This window comes from Rutilus rutilus (genome assembly GCF_951802725.1).
Source record: "Rutilus rutilus genome assembly, chromosome: 6".
Classification (NCBI taxonomy): domain Eukaryota; kingdom Metazoa; phylum Chordata; class Actinopteri; order Cypriniformes; family Leuciscidae; genus Rutilus; species Rutilus rutilus.
In genome coordinates this window covers 6,571,820-6,591,030 of record NC_140214.1, presented here as the reverse complement: position 1 = coordinate 6,591,030, position 19,211 = coordinate 6,571,820, and the positions used below count along the sequence as shown (strand labels likewise).

General features: G+C 39.1%; 1 protein-coding gene across 1 annotated transcript in view; it reads left to right on the top strand.

The window, feature by feature from the left end:
• The window catches only part of sema6ba (sema domain, transmembrane domain (TM), and cytoplasmic domain, (semaphorin) 6Ba), a 133,881-nt gene that overhangs the window by 93,454 nt on the left and 21,216 nt on the right, over positions 1-19,211 (top strand). Inside the window, exons 6-10 of the mRNA XM_084411996.1 lie at positions 1,547-1,645; positions 3,184-3,274; positions 3,594-3,713; positions 7,754-7,842; positions 10,706-10,923. Of these exons, the coding sequence (XP_084268122.1) occupies positions 1,547-1,645; positions 3,184-3,274; positions 3,594-3,713; positions 7,754-7,842; positions 10,706-10,923 (617 nt within the window). The remainder of the gene's footprint in view (positions 1-1,546; positions 1,646-3,183; positions 3,275-3,593; positions 3,714-7,753; positions 7,843-10,705; positions 10,924-19,211) is intronic.

Below are 19,211 nucleotides of genomic sequence, written 5' to 3'. Positions count from 1 at the left end.
TTAATAAAATAAAAATGTATGACTGCAAATCCATTAAAATAATTTGCAACTGCAAACAACTAATGAATTGGGATTTGTCTCGCAACGTGTTGTTTATTATGATGCATAAATCTTAATTTTAACAATGAAAGTATTAGTCAGAGTGATGCATGTGCAACAACAACAATGTACATAGTTCTGATCTATTGTCTTAACATAATATAATTTATTTTTGATCATAATATGGTTAGTTTCTATTAATATCGAAGGCTAGCCTAATATGTAGCTTTGTTTGACACGTTTTGTATCGGGGGTCCCTGCTTCATGGGGTCCTTGCCCTGAAAAACTGAAAAACGTTGAACTGTTATAGGGTGATGCCCACTGTGTGGGCTCTGTGACGGAGCTGCGAGCTGGGACCTTCTTATCTAGTGTCTGTCTTCAAAAACAAACACAGCTCTCAAAATAATGATGTCTGGGGGAAAATGACTTGTGAAGCTGTGTAAATATTTACAGCCTTATTCTTTTGTCCATCTTACCCTACCCTTTCATGTCTGACCCATTACACGCACACGCACACGCACACACTATGTTTTTGTTTGTCTCTCTTCTTCACTCAAATTTTAATTAGTATTCAGATGACTTTGTTAAATGACATGAAAGTCAAATGCTGCTAAGTCATTGTTATTCAAAGAAGATCAGCCCGGCAAAACAAATACACAGAGTTTTAAATCATTTCCGCTGTTCCACACAATAATTAATAGGAATAGTCATTTTTATTGTGTTTATGCATATTGAGATAACATAATTATTCAAACTCTCGCTCTCTCTTTCTTTCAGTTTTAATCCCAAAGCTTTTTGTTTATTTCCAGAACTCTTAGATTTTTGGAAGCCTACTCTATTAGTAATATTAATAAAAGGACAACAGGGCAAATAAAAAATACAAGTAATGTTAATAAATATTAAATATTTATAAAGATAAATATATTTTAATATAATATAATAATTATATTTTATTTATTAAAATTAAATTCTTTTAAAATATTTTGTTTATTTATTTTATTTTATTGTATTGTATTGTATTTTATATTATATATTATTTTACTTTCATTTATTTCATGGTACATCAGACATGGAATCATAATACCACAAATCACAACATATCATGTTATTCCTATAAAGTACCTAGGAAAATATAGTGAAAATTCGTAAAATATTGTATTGTATTGAATTGTATTATATTGTAAACAACATAAGCAATCAACAAATTTGACAACTTGAATGAATGTTGTAACAAGGTTTGTTGATAAGGGAAGAAAGAGGCGGGAACCAGAGCCCCTCGTGGAGACTGCCGCATGAACTAAAATAAAGCACCAACTCCTCTCTTGTCTTGCACTGTCACCTTTTGTCCTTCCGGAGTTCCTCCGTGGGACTCGAGACCGGTGTGGCGCAGGTGACGCTCATTAGCACTCACGCTCCGTTCCCACAGCTCTCGGCCCCGCCCTGCTTGCCACAATGTATAATAGTATAAACAAGAGTAAATTGTTCTATTTCTCTCTGTTTACCTCAGGAGGAGTGTCGTAATTATATTAAGGTGCTGTTGAGCCATGATGGAGGGCTGTTCGTGTGCGGGACGAATGCTTTCAACCCGCTGTGTGCCAATTACACGGTGAGTGTTCCTCAATGCCGGCAGACTTCACTGTCTCCCCTGTGTTTACCCTCAGCAAACATGTAGAGCATGTAAAGAGTAATATTACACAAACATCACACAAGATCCAGTTCTGTTCATCCTAAAATATGTAGAAGAATTTCTACAGGAGCAGTTTTAATTTTTAGCTTGAATGTATGTATATGTTTGTATGTACAATGTGAGATTTCAGCTATATGCTGATTCTTTTTATAATTAATCAAGCTGACTCAAGTCTTGAGCTCATGAAAAAAGGTGTAGAACCAATTTTCAGAAATTGCTAGTACATTTTACTATTAATGACAAAGAAATAGCAAGTTGCATATAAACATGAAATCTTTTTTTAGAGCGTAAATAGTGTATACACTGTATATAGGACCAGTTATTTTTTAAGTACTAAAAGAATATTTGTTAATGGATTCTTTGATAAATCAGTACCATTACATGTCTTGTTATTCCCGTTGCTAGTACAACTTCGCAGCAGTGCAAGACTTTACAAGTTCATTTACATATTCTGTCACTCACCTACTTTACAATTTTTTCTTTTACAGTCCAGTCATTAAAAAATGCTTTGTGAATCAGTTCCACTGTATCATTAAAAATAATCAGTTCATTAGGACCCATGGATTTAACACTAATGAAAGAGGATCAACATTGATGGAAGTGCAATTGACTTAATTATTAAAACTCAATAAATGGATGCACAAAATTACAGCGAAGAGTTCAGAGGAGATTATGTTCATTTTAAGCGTTGAATCGAAAGTGTGAGTGGTTTTGTGGCTGAATCTGTCAGGAACATGTCTGAATTATATGTCACCCCAAAATCAAATGTTAAAAAAAAATAAGAAAATGAAACATTAATGACCAAATAATTTATTTTCTTTAGAGAGATAATGACTTTGGTTACCACTTTTGGTAACATTAATGTTATTTAAGATTGTTAATATTATTTAACGAACCTCAGCTAACATTGAACTTTTTGAACTATTGAATTGTTCATTGTTAGTTAATGTTTTAACCAACGTTAACTAATAGGACCTTATTGTAAAGTGTTACCAAATATTCAGTTAGTCATTTGGTAATTAATGCTTGATTTTCTTAATGCAATATATTTATTTTCTTTTTTCTTTGGATTTTGGGGTGAAATTTTCGGGCCACATTTCACATTTTATAGCTAAACCTTAAAGTCTTTGTTTTTACAGTACAGTATATTTCCAAATGAAAGCCATACTGATTTATTGTTAAATATAAAATTGAGAAAACTCTTCTGGAGACAGGTTTTTGTGTTTGTTTTAGTTGTGAGATAAATGGACACACACTACAGTTGCGTTTGAAGGGTCCATCTCTCTCACACACGCACACGCTCACTCACACTCTCCACTGTTGCTGGAAGCGTGTTGAAATGATAGCAGCACTTGTGAATGTGTTTGGAGATATGTGTGGTTTATAACAGCTATCATCCTCTCAGAGAGTGTCATATCCCGTCCTCACAAAGACTGTGTGTGTGTGTGTTTGTTCAGAGAGACACTCTGGAATTGGTCGGCGAGCCCATCAGCGGAATGGCCCGATGTCCGTATGATCCCAAACACGCTAATGTGGCTCTGTTTGCAGGTAACAGCACACATTTCTGTCCATGTAACGACTCAAACCTCTAACCTCACATTATTCACATAATGCACAGATTTTTTTTTAGCACCCTTTAATCTGTGATAATGACAGCCGTACACCCAGTAGATACACAACCTAATAATATTTAATATCGCCTCATTTATAGCTGTTTTAATTTGCCTCCATAAATGTGTTTAACCACCTTTTCCTAGCACCGTTATGCTCAAGGACTTTTCGAACGCTTTGCCGCATATATCATCATGGCACAATGTCGATGCTCACTTCTGGTTATTGACCACTGACCTTTGCCCTTTGACCCCAGAGGGCAGCTTGTTCACAGGGACAGTTACTGACTTCCTGGCCATCGATGCTGTCATTTACCGCAGTCTTGGAGAGAGTCCGGCCCTGCGCACGATCAAACATGATTCCAAATGGTTCAGAGGTAAGGTTTCATATATATATATATATGTGTGTGTGTGTAGGCCAATATATATTATTTTTCTTAATTAAATGATGACAACCCTCTGAATAGTTTTAGCATGTTATTGAATATGGCAGTGTTAATGTATTTGGTCTGATTATTGCTGCTACAGAGCAATTATGGATATGCTACTGTTAAAGGATAATTCTGGTATTTAGCACTTTGAGCCTCTTTTCTGGATTGTTTTGGATGAACCTGTCTCGACTTTTTGACTCGTTTAGAATCGCCTTTGACCGCTTCAGAGTGGTCAAAGAGCGCAAGGCATTTTTTGCAAAATGCCTCGCATTTCCTGTGGCTCTTGCCGAGCCCCGCTCAGCGACAGGGACCGCCATGTGATCTGCGCTCTCTGCCTGGGATGAGACCACGCAGCCCTCGCTCTCTCTTCGGGGGGCTGCGAATTCTGTGAAGAACTGCCGAAGTCGACCCTGCGGGCTCGACTCGCCTTGTTCGACGCTCACGCTGTCTCTCCGCCTGCCTCCGCCGGACCACGCAAGAAGAAGCGCTGCTCCCAGAGGCCACCGGAACCCGATGCAGAAGCTAAGTGCTCGCCGGAACCCTTCCCGCGAGCCTCGCTTTCTCCTTCTCCGCCCCCCTTTCCCGACGCGCAGCGGCCGGCTCCCGCCCGCACTGCCGTCGCCTCAGGGGATGAAGCAGACTCCTGGCCCAGGAGTCTAGCCGGGCCCGCGCCAATGTCGACGCGGAACTTCTCCGCCTCCTCACTAAGGCTGTCGACCAACTAGGCCTCGAGTGGTCCCCACCGAAGGCGCCCGCACCTAATAGACTCGACGGGTGTTTTCTGCCTAGCCGCCGCCAAGCGCCTGCCTCTAGGTCAGCACCCTTCTTGCCTGAGCTCCACACCGAGCTCTCGAAGTCTTGGAGCGCCCCCTTCTCCGCTAGACTCCGCTCTCCGGTCTCCTCGACCCTCTCTCAAGTAGACGGGGCCGCCGAGAAGGAATATACACAGATTCCCCCGGTAAAGGAAACGGTCGCAGCGCACATTTGCCCGCCATCCGCCAGATGGCGCTCAAAGTCTGCCCTACCATCCAAGGCCTGCAGGACCACGTCAGCGCTCGTCGGCCGCGCCTTCGCCGCCGCCGGCCAGGCTGCTTCCGCCCTGCATTCAATGGCAGTTCTCCAGATCCTCCGCGAAATGGACGAGAAAGGCCCGGACCAGACTGTCTTGACGGACATGCGCAGCGCGACGGACCTCTCTCTTCGCGCTACAAAGTCCGTGGCACAAGCCATCGGAAGATCCATGGCCGCGCTCACCGTCACCGTCCTGCAGGCTAAACTTTTATCAGTCTAAGTCGCGTGTATGCCCTGCCCACAATTTTCGTGCGCGGGCTACTTCTACTCGATTTAGCTCTCCTGGTTGAGCTGCACTATAAGTGGGTTGTGTCAGTTTCAGTACAGACCGGCTGGGCCACTCTGCACTCCCTACTGTGTGCTTATGTACATGCGCTAGCCACTCTGTTGGCCGCCTGTTCCCACTCATCGTGTTCCCCGGGCTTTCCCTGGGACTCATACAGTGGATGCTGGGCCCGCACAGCGTTGACAAGGGGGTTCCCGTAGCGTAAGCAACTTACGCAATACGAGAGAACCTCTCGTAAGAGAACATAATCGGTTACCTAATGTAACCTCTGTTCTCTCTAGAAGAGGGAATGAGTATTGCGTAACCCGCCGTGCTCGCGCCACGAGCTCAAAACCAGGGGAGCAGCCTCCGAGCCCTTCCTTATATACGCTAAACCACGCCCCTTCTGGCGTGCTGTGACGCGTGAGGGCGCCAAGCGCCCTCATTGGGCGTGACGTCATGCCAGGCTCAGTGGTAGGCTGCTGCAGTTGCCGCAGGGCAGCCAATGAGCACGCTAGATAGCCTGCTCTAGGTCTGCGTGCTGCTGCACTGCGTTGGCAAGATTATAAAAATTAAGGATAATTTTTTGGCTTCATATCTCGAGAAAAGATGACTTTAACCGTAGCGTAAGCAACTTACGCAATACTCGTTCCCTCTTCTAGAGAGAACAGAGGTTACATTAGGTAATCGATTACGTTTTCAAAACTGTGCAACTCACCGAGTGGTTAGTGGTGTTCGTTGATGTTCCAAAACAAGTAGTGTAGCGAAATACAGTTTCCGTCGTGTTTTATTTGGCATTTTAAGGGTTGTTTTAAGGACATGTGTGTGCATGGCATGCCACTCTGAAGCGGTCAAAGGCGATTCTAAACGAGTCAAAAAGTCGAGACAGGACCCATCGTCAAAATTTCTGTGTCCACCACTCTAGTTCATCCAAAACAAACCAGAAAAGAGACTCAAAGTAATACCGGAATTATCCTTCAATAGATACACAGACACACTGCTGTGAGCATGTAAGATTTCCTACTGCTGCATAAATTAACATCCATAAATCCCGTAGCAGATCTAGGCAGGTGGAGCTGGAGGGTGACTCTGATACGCTACAGGACTAGCTTACAGCAAACAATGAACCAGACTATTTAAATGAAAGGAATCTTATTGGCTGCAGGATCAGGAACTATATACTGTATATTCACCCCTCAGTTTTTTAAAAAAGAACAGAAATTATGTTTTATTATGTTTAATGTACTAACAATTAGGGTTTTTCAGTGCTTTATCTGCCACAATAAAGAACAGTCCCTTGGACTAATTGGACTAAATTGTCCCTTTGAAGTGAACTTTTTAAGTTGCATGGACTTAAGTACTGTACAGTTCTTGTTGGTTGAGTTATAAAAGCTCAGCTCCATTTCAACAGTGTTTTGTGGATGTGCAATACTTCATGTTTTCAAAATCACTAGTCTGTTTGACTCTTTTAAAGAAACTCTGTATAATTAGGCTGTTTCATGTCTACTAACTAGACACAATGCATTTTAACATTGTGATATTTGGCCTTTCAATAGGACAACTGACAGATAATGAACAAAGAAATAAGCAAAATAACTTTTTATTACAAAAAAACTATCCACAAAAACCAGACACCTGTTATGCATTATAATAGGAACATTGGCATCTAGATGACTAGTTGACCATCTTGACCCATTCTTAGTTATATCACGTCCCACATGTCCCGTCCTGGTACCTTCACATGAATAAAGAGCGAAAGTAACTGGGTTGACTTGTTTAGTTGGTCATGACAGTGTTAACACTATATATTTTTTTAGTGATACAGCAAGTCAAACTGTTTTTCTGTTCAAATGCTCACATAAACTGTCAATAGAGCAGAAGCTGCACTTAACCTGGATTATTCCTTTGAAGTTGTTTCAGGAATTGTTTAATAAAAAGGATTGCTTCTTTGTCGCTCTGCGATACCTGTCGGTTTGAAGTGGGGTTTTGTTTTGTGGGTTTTAAAATAGTTTCTGGAAGCAGTTCACAACACTGAATTTTTAGTGTGATTTCACACCAGACAGTCAGAGAGTGCTAACAAAACCAAATGGGAATTTTTTTTTTTTTTACCTGGCTTGTTTTTCACAAATATGCAAGACCTTGTAAAAACAGGAAACTGCGCGGTGCTTTCTCATTCAGGCGAGAATAGGTGGATGTGTGTATAATTTTGAGCTCTCTGTTTGAACTTTGAATGTTGGAGAGCTATGAGATGAATATATCTATAAAAGAATCATTCAGGGAGTGAGACCGACATCCCGTTTTGAGCCATAAAGACCTGCGTCTGCTTTATAAAACGCATTCTGCTCAAGGAGAGAGAGGGAGAGGAGAGGCCAAGACCTCCGAATGTCCTCTCTTCACTCTCTTTGCTTTATTTAAGAGGACATGCATGTTTTATGAGGACTATCTCTGCCTCATTCACTTGTGTTTGTGCCGTTCTCTCGCTGTATATCTCTTTCTCTCCCTGCCTCCCTCTGGGACTGTGCATATGTTGTTTGTTCGGATTAAATGTCTTTATAATGACTGATGAGTGTTTACTTATTTGAGCTTCATTTTCTCCATAGGACACCCTCAGACTGTTAAATGAAAGGCTGCGTTTGTGTGTGTCTTGCAGAGCCTTATTTTGTGAGTGCCGTGGAATGGGGACCTCATATCTACTTCTTCTTCAGGGAGATGGCCATGGAGTTCAACTACCTGGAGAAGGTGAGAAAGAAATATACAGTTGGACATTTACACATGTCATTCAAAAGTTTGGGGTCGGTGAGATTTTTTTAATGATTTTGAAATAAGTTAGCTTACTTTGATCAAAAAATACAGTATTAATGCAGTATAATATTGTCTTTATATATTACAATATATACACTCACCTAAAGGATTATTAGGAACACCTGTTCAATTTCTCATTAATGCAATTATCTAATCAACCAATCACTTGGCAGTTGCTTCAATACATTTAGGGGTGTGGTCCTGGTCAAAACAATCTCCTGAACTCCAAACTGAATGTCAGAATGGGAAAGAAAGGTGATTTAAGCAATTTTGAGCGTGGCATGGTTGTTGGTGCCAGACGGGCCGGTCTGAGTATTTCACAATCTGCTCAGTTACTGGGATTTTCACGCACAACCATTTCTAGGATTTACAAAGAATGGTGTGAAAAGGGAAAAACATCCAGTATGCGGCAGTCCTGTGGGTGAAAATGCCTTGTTGATGCTAGAGGTCAGAGGAGAATGGGCCGACTGATTCAAGCTGATAGAAGAGCAACTTTGACTGAAATAACCACTAGTTATAACCGAGGTATGCAGCAAAGCATTTGTGAAGCCACAACACGCACAACCTTGAGGCGGATGGGCTACAACAGCAGAAGACCCCACCGGGTACCACTCATCTCCACTACAAATAGGAAAAAGAGGCTACAATTTGCACGAGCTCACCAAAATTGGACAGTTGAAGACTGGAAAAATGTTGCCTGGTCTGATGAGTCTCGATTTCTGTTGAGACATTCAGATGGTAGAGTCAGAATTTGGCGTAAACAGAATGAGAACATGGATCCATCATGCCTTGTTACCACAGTGCAGGCTGGTGGTGGTGGTGTAATGGTGTGGGGGATGTTTTCTTGGCACACTTTAGGCCCCTTAGTGCCAATTGGGCATCGTTTAAATGCCACGGCCTACCTGAGCATTGTTTCTGACCATGTCCATCCCTTTATGACCACCATGTACCCATCCTCTGATGGCTACTTCCAGCAGGATAATGCACCATGTCACAAAGCTCGAATCATTTCAAATTGGTTTCTTGAACATGACCAATGAGTTCACTGTACTAAATGGCCCCAACAGTCACCAGATCTCAACCCAATAGAGCATCTTTGGGATGTAGTGGAACGGGAGCTTCGTGCCCTGGATGTGCATCCCACAAATCTCCATCAACTGCAAGATGCTATCCTATCAATATGGGCCAACATTTCTAAAGAATGCTTTCAGCACCTTGTTGAATCAATGCCACGTAGAATTAAGGCAGTTCTGAAGGCGAAAGGGGGTCAAACACAGTATTAGTATGGTGTTCCTAATAATCCTTTAGGTGAGTGTATATTAAATTGTTCTTTATATCTTCGATGGCAAAGCTGAATTTTCCGCATCATTACTCCAGTCTTCAGTGTCACATGATCCTTCACAAATCATTCTAATATGCTGATTTGCTGCTCAAGAAAAATGTCTTATGATTATCAATGTTGAAAGCTGTTGTGCTGCTTAATTTTTAAACGATGATTTTTTCAGGATTCTTTGAATAATCATTTATTTGAAATGGAAATCTTTCGTAACAATGTAAATAGGGTTGTCAAATGTCCCGGTACTACCGGTACCAGTCGGTACTAAAACGGTTAAATGTGTGTGTACCGGTAGTACAGAGTATTGGGCATATTCAGTGCCTGCTGATAGACGCTGCTTTTAAACACCCTCGTTCGTGTTTGTTTGAGCGCTCTCTGAGCGTCAAAGGTTTCTATTTACAGCGTGTTTTTACAAGCGTTGATCATTGTAGGAAAATCATGGCCTATCAGAGGTGCTAGTCGGTAAGTTAGTCTGAATCCGCATAATACCCCTGAAAACACACAAGGTTTTGTTTGGTTCAGTGCGAATCCTTTCATTATAACCAACAAAGTGTAAACACGATGTAAATATGAGATTCATTGTACAATCAAGACAGGTTTTCCTTATTATAACGGGAGTGCAGAATTCAGTGAGCTTGCACTTTCCAATAAGGTCCCATTAGTAAAGGTTAGTTAATGCATTTACTATTAACTAATAATGAACAAACAATTATTTACAGTCTTTGTTAACGTTAGCTAATAAAAATACAACTATTAATTGGTAGTTCATGTTAGTTCAGGTTCATTGAATACAAATTCTGATTTTAATAATGTATTAGTAAATGTTGAAATTAACATTAACTAAGATTAATAAATGCCTTAGAAGTATTCTTCATCGTTTTTTTTTTTTTGTTAACTAAAGGCGTTAACAAATGGGGCCTTGTTGTAAAATGTTAGCCCTCCCTCCATCCCCAGTCCACCCTTACCATTTATTGAAGCTGATTAATTATTAAAAATGCATAATTAATCAAGGTTGTAAGGTCATAACATGCAAATTAACATATGACTGCCCATGAAAAGCCAATGCAGTATTCAGGAACTTGATAGTGCCCCGCCCTCTACTCAGAGCTCAGCCAATCATAACCTAGGTCATTTACATATTAAAGGTACAGTGTAGTTAAAGGTCCAGTTGCAAAGTGTCAGAGAGAGCTTGGAAACTAAATGATGACTGCTTTTGGCACAAGACGCCTTTACTGACATTATGAGTGGAATTCTGGGGGAGAAAAAAAAATGCTACAATAGTGCAGAATATGGCCCCTTTAAAGTTTTTACACTATTGTCAAAAGACTAAGTTCTCATGATTGAAGTGTTAGGTTGAAAAGCAGTTCTCCAGTGAATAGTCACTTTGATTCCGGCACTGAATAGAGGTTGTGTGGAGTAAAAACTGATCCGTTTTATTTTTGAATGTGTTTGTGTATGCGTTAGGTGATGGTGTCTCGCGTGGCACGTGTGTGTAAAGGTGATTTGGGCGGCTCTCAGCGTGTGTTAGAGCGCCAGTGGACGTCGTTTCTGAAAGCGCGTCTGAACTGCTCAATCCCTGGAGACTCGCACTTCTACTTCAACCTGCTGCAGTCCACCAGCCCCATCATACGCATGCAGGGCAGAGACGTCATACTGGGGGTCTTTTCAACACCCTCAAACAGGTACACACACTCATCATACAGGATGAATATTAAAGGGTATGGTGGGATCATTTGCAGTATAGTGGAACGCTCTGTGTGTGTGTGAATGATGAATGCAGATGAGACAGTAATGTGATTCAACAGCCCTGATGCAAATAAGGACAAAAACCTTTGAGAAGGTTATTTCCTCAAATCATATTGGCACCATTTATTGTCTTGGTCTTGTCAGTGTCCTTTCCAAGATGTTTCCAGTTACTATTATTTGTAAAGCACTGTAAAGGTGAATTTCTCAAGAACATGTCTGGGCCATATTTCACACTAAAATCTTGTGAAATGTATGTATTAATTATTATTTTTAAAACATTTTTATTTCTTAATTATTATTATTTATTTGTATTTTTGTTTTTTATTTATTTATTATTTATTCATTTGCATTTATTTATGTTTGTTTATTGTACTTTATTTTATTATTTTATTTGACGTGACATTTAAGCACAAAAAAAATCCACCAAAATTCTCAGTAATTATACGGTTATGAGAATGAGAGTTTTATAGTCATTATGGTAACGAGGGTGAAAGTTCTTAACTGTAATTAAAAGAATGTCCTAAAATAGGCTTGTTTTCCTTAAAGCAAAATGTTATTTCTTTTGGTGGTGGTGAAATATGATCTGGACATGTTTTTGTGACATTCGCACCGTAAATGTGTAAAGATTAGGAAACATAACTAAATTGAAGGGAAATGGAAAACGGTTCTACACACGCACGTACGCTCGTTCCTCTGTGATTTAGCTTCTTATTAGTCTGTTTTGAACCCGAGCAGCACGAATGAATCCAATTTCAAGGCAATTTGGATTTTGTTCTTTTGATAGTCTGCCTAAAAGGGCTTTTTTTTCTGCAGAAGAAAGACAAAGCGAAGAGTTGTGAGAGTTTGATTGTCTCAGGAAAAAGACTGTCAAAAAATCAGTTAGCAGGGATGTTAATAATCGCCATAAACACATTTTAACAATGGGCAAAACACTGATCTGCTTTTCAGGGGGTTGGAAATGGCCAGATTACATTGTGCTGTAGAATACAGTAGCAGTTGTGACATCTGTCAAAATGTGCAAAGAGAGCGAGAGTCTGAGAAATTGAAGTGCTAGAAACAACCTTTGTGTGTGTCTGTATACATCTAGGGAAATGTACACTTTCTCCCATTCAACCAAGTAATATGAGTGCACCGTCTTTCTATGTATAAAGTCTTGGTAGCACTTTATTTGACAGCCCTGTTCCTTGTGTACATACTATGTACGTATTATAGTAATTACAATATCTAGGCACTAACCCTGAACCTACCTCTAAACCTAACCTTAACCCATGTAGTTAGCTTATGTTACCCAGTACAGGTAAGTACACTGTAAGGATGGACACCTAAGTGCACATACTGTAATATATAGAGCAACCAAAGTCTTTGTTCTAACTCTCATTTGCTGACAGGCAGGTTAGTGACCACCAGAATTTGTTTAGGATAATTATCTCACAAAGTACCATATTACCATCTGATGCCATAACCACGACCACAGGCTGAATTGCACGAGAGGTGAGAGATGAAACACTCTCGCTAGAGGTGTGTACACTTTGTGTGACATTTTATATCTCTGTGGAAACTGAAAGCCCTCCGAGCAATTGGTGGCATATCAATTCAAAAATCTAAAATGAGCATCTAATACTTTAAGAACTCTACGTGTGATTGAAACATACGGTAGATGTAAAATGTATCCTTGCCGTATCACAGAGCGGTTATACAGTTCCACAGCATGCCTGGAAATACCTCTGAATAAATGATCACTGGAACAAGCGAAAAACAAAAGATTTGATGTTGAATTCCACATTGACTTGAACACGCTGCTTTGGCACTGCATGCCTACTGAAACAACACAATTTTTCCCCCGCTTAAAATAACTCCCAATAGAGAATAGATATTTGCATACTGTAGACCCAAAATAAAGGGATCGAGAGAGAGACAAAGAGACAGAGAGATATGGCGGAAGATACTGTACAACAACCAGCCGATAATCTGAGTTTGTGGGTTTATGAAAGGGAATGAATTGGTCTGTTCTGAGCTAAATGGATAAACAGTCAAGTACATCATAAAACCAGCCCAAATGTTGTTCTATCAGCTCTTTGTGTCGCTCCCGAGAGCTCGTAACACACTGTAAGAGCTCTCACTAGTCTTCCAGGCTCCACGGGTAAGTGTGCGTTCAGTATGATATACTGCAGTCCATCAGGCAGATGATGAGGGCCGTTTTCAGTAGATTACCTCTCATTGTGTTCGTATGATTAGAATAAAAATGAGCTTCGTCATCAACTTCCAGTGGAATGTTTTTGGTGTTATATCTGCTCGGCTAGATGTGGTCATTTTTTTAAATAGGAAAGAGCAAACTCCAGGACAGCCTTTGAGAAAGGAAAGTGGTCAAGATTAATGAGAAGTTGGATGTTTGAGGAGAAAATGTCTTGAAATGGAAACGTTTTCATTCATTTGTGCCTACATTTTCTGAAATATACAATTATTTATTTGTGTATTGTGGCTGCTATTGTTTTTGTTTTGTATGAGAATAAATAATTACACAATAAGCCATGAGAGGCTGTCCATTACGGTGTTTTTACCTCAGGTAAATCATGGTACAAATCACTGTAACGCACAGCCTTGCCAACTTAAACTCCGCCTCTTACAGTAGTGGCCATTTTGAAAAGTACAGTATTTAATATTTTTCCTACTCCTCCTTCAAATTTTGCCCAATTCTTACGAAAATTGGCTCAGATGATCTTTGAACCGAGCCGCACAGAAATAGCTAAACCGATTTGGTCACACTTTAGTTTAGGATCCAATTCTCACTATTAACTAACTATTAACTACGACCTTTGCCTCAATAAACTCCTAAATACTGCTTATTAATAGCTAGTAAGGTAGTTGTTAAGTTTAGGTATTGGGTAGGAATAAGGGATGTAGAATAAGGCATTAATATGTGCTTTATAAGTACTAATAAACAGCCAATATCCTAGTAATATGCATGCTAATAAGCAACTAGTTCGTAGTGAGAATTGGACCCTAAACTAAAGTGTTACCACCAATCTTTGTTCAAAAGTTGCGATGCCCTGAACTAAACGAGGTTGGTGCAAAATTGGTTCAGAGGCTGTGTCTCAGACAAACTTTAATCAATCTAAATGTAAATTTGTATACTTTATCGGAACCAGGATCTGAGGGTCCATGCCAAATTTGGGAACAGCGCCACCTACAGGTCATGAGATCTGAAAAATTGCTATTTTTGCTTAATAACTATTGAACAGTTTGTCAGAAAATCATGGTCCGTAATTTTGAAATTTGTTATAAATTGCAATATATTTTAAACGATCTGACATATATGGCACAAAATTTGTTATGGTTCATTATGTCCTGAAGGTACCTGAGAAGTTTGAACACATCGCCACCTAGTTTTCCAGTGATATACGTTTTTTTTTTTTTTATGTTCCTTGGTTTATGCCAATTCCAACGATATCTTATTTGTCATTTTCCATCATTTTGTTTGCCCGCCATATTGAAGTAAAGGAAAAAAAAACTTTTTTCTCTACTCCTGTTACAAATTTTGTCCAAAATCAGCTCAGATGATCATTGGTCCGAGCCTCACAGAAATGACTTAACGAATTTTTGATATTTGCTACCGTTCCCGAGAAATAACTTTCTGAAGTTGACTTTAACTGCACTGCATCTGTTGTCCTACGTTAAATAGCTTAGCATGCCAATCAGAGGCCGTTCCTTCTAATGTGGATTGATCAGGTTAAACATAATTTACGTTAGTGGCCAAGTTATCTTAGCTTGCTAATTGGTTAATATGCTAACTAATGCTTTGGCATGCTAAAGAAAACTTGAAAACTCTCCTCAGTGGGCTTGTGCATCTGCATCAACTGAGTAGCGCAACTTGCTAAGCTACAAGCGCCTGAACCTTTCAGGTCGTGGGTTTGAATCCTGTGTGGCACATGCTCTGACTGCAAGAGGTACTGTGGCCAGAAATGGTGCAAGAAATTGCATCTGTTCAAGACATTTTTTCTTTTTGAGAATGATATATAAAAAAATCTGAATAGTATTTTGTCCTTTTGTGATTCACATTGTAGAGCATTTGACTGTTGTCATTGTCATGCTTGCTGTACATGCTGAATTTATTGTGCTTACAATGCTTGCTCTGCTTGGGTGCTTGCCCCCACATTGCTGCTTGCGGCTATATTTATGATTATTATAATACACATAGTAATAATCACAATACATAAATACTATTGTAAAAAAAAAAAAAAAATGTCAATAAAATGGCACAATTCTAACTGTATTTTTTAAATACCTTAAATAAAATTTTCATTTCATTTTCATATTTTTTCACAGTAGTTTTGCATCATCTGAAAGGAGAGCTATTATGTACTCACTCTAGAGTTATGGCTGAGCTTCTATGCCAAAGTACAAACAGCATGAAGTCCCTCCTGCTTTCTTCCGTGTCCATTTTTCTCATTTAGTCCTCATTTCTCAGCCCCCCGTCGTGTCCTTTCTCGAATGGACGCGAGAGGCTTTGCTGCAGAGCTTTTTGTGATGAGGTGATCTTGGCCCGTTCACCCAAGCCCACTGGGCTGGTCAGTTACACAGGCACAGCGCCAGAAAGCCTTTAAAGTAGTGGACGATAGGCGACCAGGGCCGCATGCCAGAGAGAACAGGGTGAAAGTAGAGCTCGTTTGTCTAGCTTGAGGTTTACAAGGCTGTAGTTCACTACATCTGACAGCTCATTGGCTGGATTAGAGTTGGAGGCCACAAACTTCTAACAGCTTATTGGCTTAAGTGGTGTTCTCAAAATGGCTTCCACTCGGACCCCGTCTGCCTGTGTCAGGCAATAGCCGACGACGTTTTTTTATACAAAAAAAGTTAGATTTTTATCAATTCACCACAGCTACATTTATATGATGAAAAATATAGTAAAATAAAAATAAAATAAACTGTTTTTTATTTGAAAAATGTAGTTTATTCCTGTGATGCAAAGCTGAATTTTCAGCATCATTGCTCCAGTCACATGATCCTTCAGAAATCATTCTAATATGCTGATTTGCTGCTCAATGAACATTTTTTATTAAAAATATCTTAATATTAATATCTTCAATTTTGAGTTCTGCAGAAGAAAGAAGGTCATACAGGTTTGGAACAACATGAGGGTGAGTAAATGATGACAGAATTTTCATTTTTGGGATTATGAGAACTAATAATAGTGATGTTTGTCTTAGCAAGCACTACTAAAAAGTCACAGTGTGCCATCATTGTGTTATTCTTTAAATCACTTACATTTTTACAGTCACCTTCTGAGATAAAATGAGTGAGCTGTCAGTGCACTAATGGCAGAACAGCGCTGTTTGTCCCTTTATTCTTTTAAATAGTTGAGGTAATTATAAGGTTGCGCCACTCAGTGAAGCACAGGAGAGGTGGTAAAGGAGACGAAGAGGAAGATGACATCCAGTGACATCTCTGTTAATTTGGTGTAATCTTTGGCACAGATGTCCTCCATAAGGGTGGCAGGCGGCGGGCTCAGGCCGATCTCCAAATCAGTCCATTAACACCATGCCCACTGCGCCGTTTCTGTCCATCAATCTGCCTGCATTTTCCAAATTTTCCAAATGAGACCCTTCATTCCCAAAGCCCTTCAATTACCAGTAGCCCTAATTTAACAGATCAGACTCCATATTTTCCATGTATCTATTAGTGGGGAATATTAGAGTGGAATTGAGCAGAAATGGAATGATTAGAACTGAATGAGCAGACCTCATCATATCCGAATGCGATGATTGCTCTGCAACTGTCTTATCTACTTCATTTTTATTTAGTCACTATGTGGAAGGTGGAAGGACTCTGTTCTGTCATTTGCGCTCTCATTGTGATCAGGATAATGTAGCTATTGTGTTAAACTCAAGCTTGTATCAAAATGATATTCCCTGAATGATTCTATTGGTTTTCTTTTCTGTGTATGATTATAAAAATGCCGCTTGGTAATCTATGTAATCATAAGCTCTAAACCTGGTAAGCTGCCATTGTCCACCCAAATATGAAAATTCTGTCACCATTTACTCAACCTCGTGTAGTTCCAAGCCTGAATGACTTTCTTTCTTTCTTTTTAAGCGGAATACAAAATAATTTATTTTTAAGAATGTTGGTAACCAAACAGTTTCTGTTCCCCTTTGACTTCCATCTATCATCTGTGTACAGTGCCATCTATCTATCTATCTATCTTGATTTACTGTATGTATATAAACTTCCACAAGTCATGGGTCACAGGTTTTTGAGGATGAATTATTTAATGGATTTACCAAAGTTTTCAGGGTTTGTATTATCAAGTCTATGTAAGAAAGTTTGCTTTGTTTGAGGCACTCTTTGAGTTTTGTTGGAGGTGCAGGGAATTGGATTTGCCACAACACTGTCATTTAAGATAAAGGACATTGAGGTTTAGATCATTTTCGGTCCAGCATTGACCTAGTATTGGCCAAATGCTGTCCAGCGTTGGCTCAGCGGGTCTGGTGTCAGGTGAGGGGTGCAGACAAGCCCTCTCACTCCAGTTCCAGTGGGACACCAGACAGAACTCGCCAAATCTGTCACCGCGGTCCAAACACACTCGTTCTCAGAGCAGCTGACGGGACCATGTGTGACCTCAAACCCAGCCCAACATCCTGTGATTTACAGTCTCATTCTGTTGCTTTTCCTCTTTTTCTTTTAACATGTTGTTATTATCACACTGATTTCTGTAATTAATCCCTTGTTGATTTGCACATGTTTGGGCTGTTGTTCTCCCTCCAAACATTTCCTGGAAGAGAATGTCTTTATGGATGTTTTCTTATCTAAGGGGTTTTTGCAAAAGAAAAGTGAAATTGAGGACAAGTAAAAACCTTTCCATTTATTATGAACGAGTCAGAACAGTCTGAAGGCCTGGCCCAATTAGTGGTTGTAGCTTGAAAGCTCTAGGAAGAGTAATAGTCAGAAATTTTAGTCTTAAATATATATATATATATAATTAAAACAATACTCCCACATTATAATCTAATTATTGCCTTTTAGAAGGTAGCTGCACCAGAGGACACGGTTAAAATAGTAGCATCTGCTCAAAACAAAACAAAAAAAACAAATATGATTTCCATCTTTTAAAATGTATAAATCTAATATTATTAAGAAATTTAAATCATTTAATTATTATTTTTTATTATTTTACAAGAGTTTGTTTAGATCATTTTACCTGTATAAAATACAGTTGAAAATTGAAATTACTATTCAAAAGTTCAGTAAGATAAAAAAAAATTATAAAAAAAACGTAATATTGTGAAATATTATTATAATTTAAAATAACTGTTTTCTATTTTAAAATGTAATTTATTCCTGTGATAAAAGCTCAATTATCAGCATCATTACTACAGTCTTAAGTGTCACATGATCCTTCAGAAATCATTCTAATATCCTGATTTGCTGCTCAAGAAACATTTCTTATTATTATCATTTCTTCTTTGATGAATAGAAAGCTGAAAAGCATTTATTGAAATAGAAATCTTTTGTAAAATGGTGAATGTCTTTAATGTCATATTCAATATATATACAATATATATACAATGTATATATACAATATAACAATTATTGAATGCATTTTTAATGCAATTTAATGCATCCTTACTCAATAAACCTTATTAATTTCTTTCAAAAGACTGATCCCAACTTTTAATGGTATAGTGTATAATTCTAAGTATTAATTTTACTAGAATTGATTATTTCATATTTTGTATAAAGTTGAATGCCATTCAGTTCACTACTAGCCTTTTGATAAGATTTGTTGTTTTGCCTGAAAGCTGAAATCTGGACAGATAAGAGGATCCAAGTTTCCTCAACAGTCCATCTGAACTCCCACTGTTTGGAGAGAGAGACAAGCTGCCCTGGAACACATGGTGAACACCTGCAGACCAGAACACACACACACACACACACAACATTAGGCTGTTCAGCCAGTGAGAACACTTGCCCATCCTGGCAGGTCATTTTACAGTTTCCTTCTGTGTTTGACTGATCTACGATTTCCTTTGTTTTTTTAATGCGTATCAAGCTATAATATTTTGCTGATATATGTTTTCTCTCAGTTTTTAGCTTTTAAAAGGAAGAATGAACCTCCCCCCCCCCCCCCCCCCCCCCCCAAAAAAAAGAAAAGAAAACTGTCATCATTTATTCACCCTCATGTCTTTCCCAAGATACTTATTTTTTCTTTCATAAAACAGAAAGTATT